The following is a 12,559-nucleotide window of genomic DNA, read 5'->3' as shown; positions in this document are numbered from 1 at the left end:
TCACACAGAGACACACATACACAGATATGCTCTCAAACACTGACACATACATGCTCTCACACACAGCCATGCTTTCTCACACAGAGACACACATACACAGCCATGCTCTCTCACAAAAAGACACACATACACAGCCATGCTCTCATACACAGCTATGCTCTCTCACACAGAAACACATACACAGCCATGCTCTCATACACAGCCATGCTCTCACAAAGAAATACATACACAGCCATACTCTCTCACACAGAGACACACATACACAGCCATGCTCTCATACACAGCCATGCTCTCTCACACAGAGACACACACACAGCCATGCTCTCATACACAGCCATGCTCTCACAAAGAAATACATACACAGCCATACTCTCTCACACAGAGACACACATACACAGCCATGCTCTCTCACACAGAGACACACATACACAGCCATGCTCTCATACACAGCCTTGCTCTCTCACACAGAGACACACATACACAACCATGCTCTCATACACAGCCATGCTCTCTCACACAGAGACACACATACACAGCCATGCTCTCACACAGAGACACACATAGACAGCCATGCTCTCATACACAGCCATGCTCTCTCACACAGAGACACACATACACAGCCATGCTCTCTCACACAGAGATACAGACATGCTCTCACACACATACAACCACAGATACAGATAAGCTCTCATACATAGACAGACATGCACACACACCAGACATTTTTTAAATTGTATTTAAAAATGTATTAACAGCCTTTCAACATTTCTAGGCGGTTTCCAGTTACGAACATTCATAATTGCAGCACATAAAATTTACAATTTAAGACATTACTCACATAAACACAACATTGACACTACCTGATATTTAAATAATCCTTGTGCACATGACCATTCCCATACTACTTCTGAAAAATAATTACAACCCATCAGTATTGTATTGGCTAGTCACTGTGCTACTTTCATATATCAAGTGACTATTGAAAGAAGAAGGCTTTTACTGATTTTCTGAATCTTACCAACACAGTTGCAACCTTCAAACACCCTGGCAAAGAGTTCCAAATTGTTGGTCCCTGTACATAGAAGAACCTTTCAAATGACTCATCTAATCGAATTACTTTAAAAGTTGGAACATCCAATAGCATTTGCGAGCTAGATCTTAAAGCCCTGGCGGGACGGTACAACTTCAGAACAGAGTTGAAAGTATTTGAAGCCATCCCATTAATGCCTTTAAAAGCCAAGAGTGTCACTTTAAACTTAATTCTCCAGACAATGGGCAACCAATGATACCTTATCCATTAAGCTTTATATGATGGGAAATCGGAATTCCAGCCACAATTCATGCCGCTAATTCTGAACACATTGAAATGCATGCGACATGTTTAGGGGCAGACCGAAGTTAAAAGCATTTCAGTAATATATTGTCGACATTACTAAGGAATGTATGACTTTTTTCAGGTCGCTTTCATTTAAAAATGGACGCAAACGTCGGAGCATTTGAAGCATAAAATATGAAGATCACACTACCTGTTTAATTTGTGGGCGAAAATACAATTTGACATCAAGAATCACTCTTAAATTATGAACTTCCCAGGAAATCAAAATTTTTGTGTTATCTATTATTAGATGCTGAGGTATATTTTCTGACGGAAACCTTGAGATACAATATCTCAGTTTTTGCCACATTAATAGCTAGCCTATTCTTAATCAGCCAAGACTGTAAATGCGACAAACAAGATGTCACCTTTTGTAATGCTGATCAGAACATAGAATTGGATGTCGTCTATATAAATGTGATATTCGACATCCAGTTCTGTGAACACATGATAAATCGGTTCCAAATATATGTTGAATAGCAGGGTCAAGAGGGCCAATCCCTGGGACACTCCAGTAAGGGTATTAAATACTCTTGACTTTTTACCAGCTACATGAACCCAAAAACTTCTTCCTTCCAAAAAGGAAGAAAACCATCTCAAAACTAAATCACCTATCCTTATGTCATGTAAGCATCCTAATAAGATAGTATGTATTGCGACCGTCGCTGCCCGACGGCTCCAATCCGCCTACCTTTCCTTTTTTGTGACTCCTCCTGCTCCTCATGGACATCTGGCTGCCACGGCGTCTGCCTGCCGTCCTCTCCGGCGTCCCTGGACCGGCTTGGGTGCTGCCTCCCACCATGCTCTTCAGGTACCTTAGGGCACATGTGCTGCGCAGCCCTCATTCTTATTTCCTCATTGGCGCGTTTCTCAGGGGCGTCCCCCTGTGATGACATCACGCTGCCCGGATATTTAAGCCTACTGTTTATTGCTAGCCGTTGAGTTAGCAAGGGTAATCTTATGGATGGGATTCGCTCTCCGTACCCAGCTACTCTGCCTTCCTACTCCTATTGGACTCTTTCTGCTAACTGGGTACCCACTCCTCGGGGGCCTCTTTGCTTCTTTCAGGTCGCTGTCAGGTAACTGGTACTCGCTCCTCGAGGGCCCGTGTTCCCTGACCTGCTGCCTGCAGGAAAAGAGATGGATATCTCTTTTCCTACTTGGAGGAATTCGATACAGACACCATCAGTGAGTGCTACTATCATCCACTCCTCAGAGCTGTCTCCCTGGAACCAGGTACTTGCGCCAGTGCCATCTCTTACATGGAACCGCTGTGTGAGTACTTTGCCAACAAGTCTCGCTACCTCCAGGGATCTGGTAGTCGCTCCTCGAGGGCCAGCTCTCCCTATCTTGGGGCTTCTCCATACTTGGGACTTTGTGAATGTTCTATTGTACTCACTTTCTCAGTTCTCTCCACTACAGCACTGCTACCAGAGAAACCGCTGTCCCAGCGCCCTGGGGAATACTAGCCCAGCCATGCTACATCTTCTACTCACTACTCCACCTCTGGTGGCTTCTCAAACTGTCTAAATAAAGAACTATCTGTGTTTGTGTGTCCAGAGCTGAGCCTGACTTGTGGCCCCTCACGGGACTTCCCCCCGTGGCTGTGGTCAGCTGCCACAGTGTCCAAGGGTCCACCCAAAACCTCACTGACTATAACAGTATGATCGACAGTGTTGAAAACTGCTGATAAATCTAGCAAAACAAGTAAACATTTTGCACCTGAGCAAGTCATGCTTTCACATACACACAGACATGTTCTCTCATAGACATAGAGTGTATGTATGAGTGTATGCTCTCACACATACACTCACACAAACACACTCTCTCATTCACTTCCTCCCCCTTCACCAACAGAAGCATAAGTCCAGTGGCAGTCTCCTCCTTCAGCCCCAATGACAGATGGGACTCTTCATCTTTCTTGAGGCCTTTGGGGCTGATACTGCTCTGCTTCCTGAGGGGAAGAAATCTGTGGTTGTTGCTTCTGCTGCTCCTCGTGCACTCTAATACAGCGGGGGCCTGGGGCCGATGCTACCTCTTCCTGCGATGGGCAGACACACTGTTTTTCTCCTGCTTCTGGCCGCGACTGCATGGCTTCTTCTTCCAGCCCATGCAGAACCTCCACTTCCTCTTCCTGGCCATGTAGAAAGAGGAGCCATGCTGTTGCTGCCCCCAGACCGGTGGTGCTCTAGATGGCTGCCTAGTGATTCCACTGGCCCTGCAGATGTCCCCCACCACTATACACACTTTGTTGCACTGAAGCACACCTTCTAAACCAGCCTTTCTCAGCCAGCCTTTTTCAGTTGCTAGGAGTTCCACGGGATTTCATGATTGAAACGAAATAAACATTGTTTTTTGAACTTCATGTGCTATCTTGCCATTCACAGGAAAGCAATGAACATTTTACTTCAGTTTTCAACTTCTTACATGTGTGAGCAAGTTTTTCCTTGTTTACTAAGCATCAAGAGTAAGGAGAGAAATCATCTCATTTTGCTGAAGATGAAATTTGTTGCGTTCAGTGGACCTCAGGCCCATTCCACAGTCCACCACTCTTACCTCCAGACCAGGCCAGCCCCCTTCTCTTCCTGATGCCGTGCCGGCTTTCTGAGATGCGGCTGACTGCCGCGCCCGCCTCCAGACTCTTGCCAGCTCCCTGGTGCTGGGCGCCCCTTGGAGAGCAGCGAGAGGCCACACCGCAATTGACCTTTTCTTCGCGGCAGGATAATGCCAGATCCCCAAGGCGCTCCCCCTCCCTTAGAGTGCGCGCGCGATGACTGCCCTGAATTTAAAGGGCTGAGACAGAGAACCCTCCAGTACCTCGGCAATAGGTCGACTCCTTTGGAGAAGTGCTTTGCCTCTGCATTCCTGACTCCTGGTTCCTGATCCTTGTTTTCGGGTTCCTGCTTCGCTGTGTACCCTGTTCCTGGTTCCTTGGCAGTCTTGTTTGTCTTCTGAGTTCTTGTTTTCGGGGTCAGTCTTTCCTTTGTTTGTCTTTAGCATCTTGTCTTGCTCCTGTGGTCCCTCTTCCTCCTTCCCCCTCTTCGTTCCTGGTCTCACCAGTTTGGACTTCTAGCTTGACTTTGGATTGTATCTTGACTCTGCTTGACCTCCGCCTGCCTCTGACCTCTGCCTGCTTACTGTTACTGCTCAAACTCAGCCTGCCCTGACCACTGCCTGAACCACGACACTGAGTGAACTCTGCCTGCCTCTGACCTCAGCCTGTATCTGTCTCCATTGACCGCCGCCTGTCCTGACCACTGCTCGTACCAACTCCGCTTCTCCACCGTGCTGGCCTGCAACATCTTCTATGTGTCGGATTATCACCTCCACAGAGGCCCATGCCTAAGTCCAGCCAGCCCCAGCACCAGAGTGCTCAACCTAAAGGGAATGTGGGCTGGTATTGGTGAAGCTACAGTTCAGCCTTTGCTCCAACCAGCTCCGCATGCTGATAGTGGGGCCCTGCGGACCCTGTGGGTTGCGCCAACTCCACCTCAGCCCAAGGGTCCACTTTCACAACAAAATCCATGTGTGCTTATCTCAAGTTTAACACAGAATTAAGCATTTGTGCAGCTGCAAACAAGCACAGGGTTCACAGTAAAGAAGTCAATTTCATTTTTTATTTTTATTTTTCATAAATAAAGCTTTTCATGCATATGGAGGCCTGTACAAGAGATCAAGATTTTTTTTTTTAATGTATGGAGGGAGAACGAAACAAAAAGAGCAGGTTGATAAGTTGCCAAAATAAACAGATCCACAGAAAATCTCATTCTTCACCCTAAAGAACATCGACAATTATTATTGGATTGTTATTTTTACAACTTACGCTAATCATGCTAGCATTCCGTGAGCTGTAAATATAATAATTTTTATGCAGGGGTTCCCTGTGACCCAAAAATCATTTCAAGGGTTCATCCATTGTAAAAAGGCTGAGAAAGACTATTCTAAACCGTTGATCACTTTTAATGGGTTTTTTTTCCAGTTGTTTTTCTCCTGCTATGTCTACCCTGTTAGATTTTTGTGCTAGCTACAGACAGGCCTTTTTTTCCCTTAAGTCCCTCCCTTACTAATAAAAATATTTAAAAGACCCAGACCTAGCACTGAGCCCTGAGATATCCCATTGGTCACTTCACCTCCTACAGAGTGAAGTTCATTGAATACCTGTTTTTGAGCTCTGTTCCTCATCCAGTGAATAACTTTCGATCCTTTTTCCATATAGGCTATGTTTTGCTTTGCTAGCCTTCTGTGCAGAACAGCGTCAAAAGCCTTACTGCTATCCAGACTGGCAACATCCACTGTCCAAACCTGATCCAAAACTTTTGTCACCTCATCAAAGAACCCAATTAAGTTTCTTTGATTAGATCTCCCCCTTGTGTAGGGTCCTAGATAAATAATCAACTTTTTTCAAGCTACTGCAGGATGCACTCCTATCTCTCGAGGCAAACTGAAGACAGCTGTGAGGCGGGTACTCAGCACTTCTTTGAACTGTTCTGCTATTCCCAAAACTTAAATTTTGTATTTGTTTTCCAGGAAGACACGTTCCTACTCTCTTAATTCAAAATTCTTCTCTAATGGCATCATTAATAAATTGTTATCATAAACGTATGTGTGCAGTGTTATGTACATCTAGTAGCGCAACAGAAATGATTTGTAGAAGAAGCAAAACCCTAATATATTAAGAAAAGCATAGGTTCGTGCATAAGTGACTCCATTTGGAGCAGAGAAAAACCCCCAGATGAAAGCTCATGTGGGAATTCAGAAAAGATGTATAAAGTGCCTACAATAATACATAGGGCAGGACGCGCAGGGCTGCGGACTGGTCCTGGGGTGCGTTACTCTCAGGTCCGCGTAGCGCCCAAGGGGAAGGGGGCGGGGCCCGAGCCGGGCTCCTGCCTCGGGCCGGGCTTCCTTCCGCCCGCCGGGGTAGGAAGAGACAGGACTGGCGGCGGCGGCGGCAGTCACTCTCCGGCGCTCACTCTCCCAGAAGCCCCTTGCGAGCTTAATGTACAACCCTGACAAGCAGGGCAAGCACAGGAGAATGAGAACCGCTCTCCAAAGCCGCGTTAATTTATTTTAGTATTAAGTTAAAATTGGGCAATGGCTACAAATCCATAATAAATCAAGCGAAAATGTAATCTGAAAAAATAAAAAGCCTGCCCCGTGTGAGGATCGAACTCACGACCTTCAGATTATGAGACTGACGCGCTACCTACTGCGCTAACGAGGCTCTGAAAGCAAAACTTTTCCAAAGGCGTTTATCAGACCCTTCTTTCTAGCAACTCATTTTACTGATGACTTTTTAATCTTACATTTTCATCTTGATGCTAAATCTCTATATAATAAAACGACTAGGGAGAGGATTTCAGAAGACTTGATCTGAGGGATCACTAATTATCTTTCACCCTCAATGCACTGGCATGACTATGAATTTTAACACCCAGTGCAGGCAATCATATTTTCAAGCCCCTGCCCACTGCACAACCAGTGCTCAATCTGCCTACCTTCAATGCACACCTATAGCTGGATTGAAGTTATGTGCACCCATAGGAATTGGGGGTCCCCATTGTTGCCCCCTCCAAAGATTGCTCCTATCAAATCTTCTCCTCCCCCTCTCCTCCAAGTTTTTCCTCTCTAGCACTGCCAACCCTGCAGCAGCTTGTGAAAGGAAATTCAGCATAGGACCTCCTGCATTGTGCACTGACAGGCTTTGCGGCGCCTTGCCTGTGTGAGGGGTGGGGCACCACAAGGCCAGTCAGCATGCTACAGCAACAGATGTGGATGGAGGCATGGCAGTGGGTGGCAGCACTCTGGAGCCTATAAAATTTGGTGATGGAGGCAGCTACTTATGCCTACATCTGGGCCTGCCAACCCTTGCACCAGGGCTCAACATCTAGCCATCCTTCCCCTGCCAGCACTCAATCCCCAGGCTCTCCCTTTTTTATCTATCATTTCCTCTCTCCCTGGTGTTCCTCTAATCTCCAGCCCAAGCCATTCAACATCCCCCCACTCCCAGCCTCACTTGACACCTCCAGGGTCCCCCTTTTCTCACTATGCCTGGTGGTCCTCTGTACCCAGTTCCCAAAATTGTAGTGATCCTTGAGACTTTCCTCCCACCTGTGTTTGACATGGGGGTGAGCTGACAACCTATATGTAGATGCTGGAGAGAAGTGGATGGGATGCTTGCCTGGTTCCAACGCAACCAATCAGCCCATAAGAACATGCCATACTGGGTCAGACCAAGGGTCCATCAAACCCAGCATCCTGTTTCCAACAGTGGCCAATCCAGGCCATAAGAACCTGGCAAGTACCCAAACACTAAGTCTATTCCATGTTACTGTTGCTAGTAATAGCAGTGGCTATTTCCTAAGTCAACTTAATTAAAAGCAGGTAATGGACTTCTCCAAGAACTTATCCAATCCTTTTTTAAACACAGCTACACTAACTGCACTAACCACATCCTCTGGCAACAAATTCCAGAGTTTAATTGTGCGTTGAGTGAAAAAGAACTTTCTCCAATTAGTTTTAAATGTGCCCCATGCTAACTTCATGGAATAGTCCCTAGTCCTTCTATTATCTGAAAGAGTAAATAACCGATTCACATTTACCCATTCTAGACCTCTCATGATTTTAAAGACCTCTATCATATCCCCCCTCAGCCACCTCTTCTCCAAGCTGAACAGCCCTAACCTCTTCAGCCTTTCCTCATAGGGAAGCTGTTCCATCCCCTTTATCATTTTGGTTGCCCTTCTCTGTACCTTCTCCATTGCAACTATATCTTTTTTGAGATGCAGAATTGTACACAGCCCACTTTTATCAAGAATAGGGGAGGAAAGCAGATTCCACTAGCACAACACCGGTGCCCTGCAGCCTGCTTGCTGTTTTCCGGTGAGTGCCTGGATTAGCCTTCACCATTTTGGGGATGGGGGGTGCACATCTGATAGCAGCAGCACATGGGCCTACATTTACTCTGAGTGGGATCTGGTGCCAGCAACAGTGTCCCCCAAGGCTTTGTGCTCTGGTAGTTGCCCCATTGCCCTGTTCTTGTCATGGTCCTGGTGCTATTACCATTAATGCAATCCTTCAATCTAAAGTCCTGGGGAGATCGCTACAGATAAAGGTCAACATAAACTGTAATCTTGTTCCAGTAGTTTTCCTACAGCTTGGTTTAGGTGGCTTCACAGCTTCGTTTTCACTCCCAGTCTGGTGAATGCCAGGGTTCAATTGTCATGAGAAATGGCTAAACATGTTTGGCTCCCAAGCTAGGGAATCCAATCTAGGCGAAGCACTGTACTGGTCTTCTAACAAAATCCTGCCCATCAAAATACTCCAACATGATCAATTTACAGACATACTTTTGAAAATCAAAAGTATGCACACAAATGTTTTCCCCAGCCCCAGAATACCTCTTTGCAGTACATGGAAAACCTTTTTTTTTATAAATATGTTTGAGTCACATACAAACATCCATAAATACGTCCATGATAATATGTGCCAATGAACAGTGGATAAAAGCATAGTATGTAGACTCAAAATAACTTTTCCACAAAAAGCTGTCTGCAACTATAACAATTCCCTCTCACAACCAACCATATGGACAAAACCAATCACACCCGATGCATACTTTTGCGGCTAGCCCGAAAAAGAACCGTTCCTCCACACTGATTGACGAGACGGACCTAATTATTGTAAGCAAGCTCTCTGAAGATTAAGCTAGTCAGTCACATTTCTCCGATGAAAACCATTTGTGAGTCACTGACAACAGGCGAAAATATCCTCTGGAGTCAAGCAGTTGGATGCTGAAGAGCTTCATCCTTGCCTTTTGCAACATAAGCTCTTTCCAGTAATGAAAACCAGGAACATAAGAAATTGCCATGCTGGGTCAGACCAAGGGTCCATCAAGCCCAGCATCCTGTGTTTCACTTTCTAAGAACAACTCTTGGCTAGCAGCAATGCCACTGACATATATTTGGTACCCCTCTAGGAAGGCACAAAGATCTATGAAACAAGTGCAAATGTATCATTGTACCCGACCAAGCCACTATATATTCTAAAACTTTCTCCAAGAAGGCACATACTTGCTTCCAAAAAATTTGCAGAATCCCATAGCTTCATTTTAGCACCCCGTACTCTGGCTATGAACACTAATAGCCTGATACAGAAAGGAACGCAGGACAATGGGCGCTCCGTGTTGAGCGCCCGTTCCCCTAACATGCACCCAGCCGCCTCTCCTGGGCGTGCGATCCTATATTTAAATGAGGGGTCGCGGTAAAAGGAAGCGTTAGGGACTATTACACGCCCCTAGTGCCTCCTTGGCCCAGGAGAGTTGGCTCTGTCAGCGGGTTCAGGAAACCGACGCTCAATTTTACTAGTGTCAGTTTTCCAAACCCACTGACAGTGATTGGTTAGGAAAACGGATGCTGGTAAAATTGAGCGTCCGTTCTCCTAATTGGACCAGCCGACATATATTTTATTTTTTACATTTTTGGTTCCTCTGACTTAATATTGCTAGGATGCATGTGATGAGTGTTATTAGTTTTCAGGAGGTTTGGCTGCACATTTTCGAGGCGCTAAACCCCTTACATTATAAGGAGTAATAGATGCCCCTTGAAAACACGCAGCCAAACCCGTGCTAAACAGTGCGCACGGCCGAGTGCACTTTACAGAATTGGCCTGTAAATGAAGTAGTTTAAATGGAGTTTCCCGCATACTAGCAGAAAAAGATGCCAGAAAACTTGAAGGCCACGTAATTCCTTCAAAGTATTCTTTTAAATGCAGAACCCTTGGACAATTTTCAAAAGCCAATTTACATGAAGAAAACTGTTTATGCATCTAAATTGAAAATCAGGCCCATAGTGTCCAGGCCTTTGCACTTACTTGGGAATAATCTTTTTACCCATAATGGCTTGGGACTTATAGGAATACAGACTCTGCCTGCAGATAAAGACCGGGAGGTCCATCTTCTCATTTTACTTTGCTGTTGTAGTGCTCCAGACTCCACTTGATCTCTGGCTTTGCCTTCCTTTCCTTTCAAAGAGAGATCTTTTGGGAACCTTCGGTTTCCTGAACAGGAATGCATATTATGCATGCTGTGTAGCCCGAGGGCTGTTATTCTGAAAATCTATATTTGTTGCCACCCTAAGAATGTACGGGTGCACATGTACAGCGGCTCCGATGTGTGCCATGCAGGGGTATGCACCGTACCCACTTATTGTGGAAGCCGAACAGCAGGGCACTGCTCTCCTCCTCCAGGCCTTGCTCAGCCCAGGGTGGCAGGGGAAGGATGGGGAAAGGGGACAGTCAGACTAAACTGGGGGGTTACTGGAGAGAATAGTGAGGCTGTGGAGGAAAAAAAAAAAGGGATAGAAAAGCAATAAGTAGGGTGGAGAGACAGAGCGAGAGTTGGGGGGAATGAGAGGGGCAGGGCGGAGCTTGTTGGCTTAGCCACTCTCAATGGTAACTCTGGACACTGGTTGAAAGCAGCACCGCTGAATTGCGTTGGAGGGGCCCGGCCGGGCTTCGACCTCATCCTGCCGGTGAGTGCCGGCTGCCACACCCAACATGGCGGCCCTTCTGACGCGGCGCCTGACGTCGGCGGGTCAGCTGACGTCTGACGCGGCGCCTGACGTCAGCGGGTCAGCTGACTGTTGTGTTGTTGCAGGTCGAGCCTCAGACGGGCAGAGCGGAGCTGGGAGCGGGTAGTGGCCGCCGCTGCTGCTGCTGTCCTAGCCGTGTCCGACGAGAGACGCCCGGAGCTGGCCGCCGCCGCCGCCATGCCCTCGGAGAAGAGCTTTAAGCAGAGGAGGACGCTGGGTAAGGGCTTCCGCTGTCAGCACAAAAGCAACATGGGGGAGAGAAAGGACCCCCCCCCCCCCCCAGACACGGGCCCTGCCCCGGGGAGCGGTGCATCAGATCCATGTCTGGTTTTAGCATGGAAAGCAACTGGAAAATTGTTTTATTCCTCCGGGTGGGTTACGCCTTGTATGTTCTTTGAAAAAGGAAGGGGATCTCCAATGTAGTTTTGAAAAAATATGCCCCCCCCCCCCCCCCCGTGAAGCGAGGAGCTGCCGGAAGCCTTCCCCTGGGCAGGGAAGGAAGAGCATAAAGTGCCTGCGGGGGATGGGACGCGAGAGTCGTGCAGGCTCCTTACTTGGATTTAAGCTGCGTTATAAAAGGAGTGCCCCCCCCCCCCCCAAAGAGGGAGGCGACGTCTTGATGAAGGCACTGGGATGGAAGTGCAGCGTTAGCAAAAGGCTTGGCGAGCACAGCACAGCCCAGCCCACTGCTGGTGCGGGAAAGAAAGAGGATTAGCAGGCAGCCTGTAGTGCATCGCTTGTGCAGTCTCCATCTCGAGCCACAAGGCCCTTTGGCTAGCAATGTTATGGTCCATCCCCACCTGCCATGCAAAGTCCATCCTGGAGGAAGCTTGGGCCCTGAAGAGCTCTTTGATCCTTCTGGCTTTGGGAAGTGGGACCTGGCCGCGTTGTAGCTTGTTGGGGGGTCATTGCCCACGCAGGTAGCTTGTCATTTCTATCAGATTTTGCCTTCCTTTTTCGCTTGTCACTTTCCTAAGGAGAGAGGAAGAGGGCTTAAAGCTGGCTCCCCTTGAGTATTTTTTTGTTAGGAAGTGTCGAGGCAGGGGTGAATCATTATGCAGCACTTCCTTGTTACCCTTTGGTGACTCAGCCACTTTTCCTTTCACTTGTTTTAGAAAAACAATAAAATGTACTACAATAATGCGCCATCTGCCAGGTAGAGATTTTTAAACACAGATACCATGTTTGTCTGGACATGTATGCCTACAAGGAGCTCTAAAGACTTTTCCTTTTGATGCTAAATGGGAGAAATATTTAGTTTGTGAAGCCTGAATTAAAATCAGCCGTGTTTACTTGCCAGTGTCCTTGGAGTTGCCATGATTGTACATTATGCTTATTAGTGGTGTACATCAGGGCTCTAGGAGGTACAATTTTGTTCATTTTTTTCTGGATTAGGGCCTCATACCGTGGAAAAGTAAAATAAGATGGGACACATGCAAAAGAGGGATTCCAGCTTTTTTTTTTTTTGGCTGAACAGCTTGCAACTTGATCAGTCCTGGCCGTTGTTCACAACTACCCGGGATTTCCCCCCCCCCCAATCCAGCTACTGCAGTGACAGTCCTTAGCCAGGGCCCCTAAACCTTAAATTCCTCAG

At 46.9% G+C, this 12,559-nt stretch overlaps 1 protein-coding gene and 1 non-coding gene across 2 annotated transcripts in view; one reads left to right on the top strand and one right to left on the bottom strand.

The window, feature by feature from the left end:
• Positions 1-6,526: 6,526 nt before the first annotated feature.
• On the bottom strand, positions 6,527-6,599 carry TRNAM-CAU. The gene has a single exon. It is a non-coding gene; the product is annotated as a tRNA-Met (tRNA).
• Positions 6,600-11,012: 4,413 nt separating this feature from the next.
• MAP1LC3B (microtubule associated protein 1 light chain 3 beta) overlaps positions 11,013-12,559 on the top strand; it is a 34,663-nt gene continuing 33,116 nt past the window's right edge. The window contains exon 1 of the mRNA XM_029608039.1: positions 11,013-11,182. Within this exon, the coding sequence (XP_029463899.1) occupies positions 11,143-11,182 (40 nt within the window). The 5' untranslated portion in view covers positions 11,013-11,142. The remainder of the gene's footprint in view (positions 11,183-12,559) is intronic.

The sequence above is a fragment of the Rhinatrema bivittatum genome, chromosome 7, assembly GCF_901001135.1.
Source record: "Rhinatrema bivittatum chromosome 7, aRhiBiv1.1, whole genome shotgun sequence".
Lineage (NCBI taxonomy): Eukaryota > Metazoa > Chordata > Amphibia > Gymnophiona > Rhinatrematidae > Rhinatrema > Rhinatrema bivittatum.
This window is presented reverse-complemented; position numbering and strand designations above follow the sequence as displayed.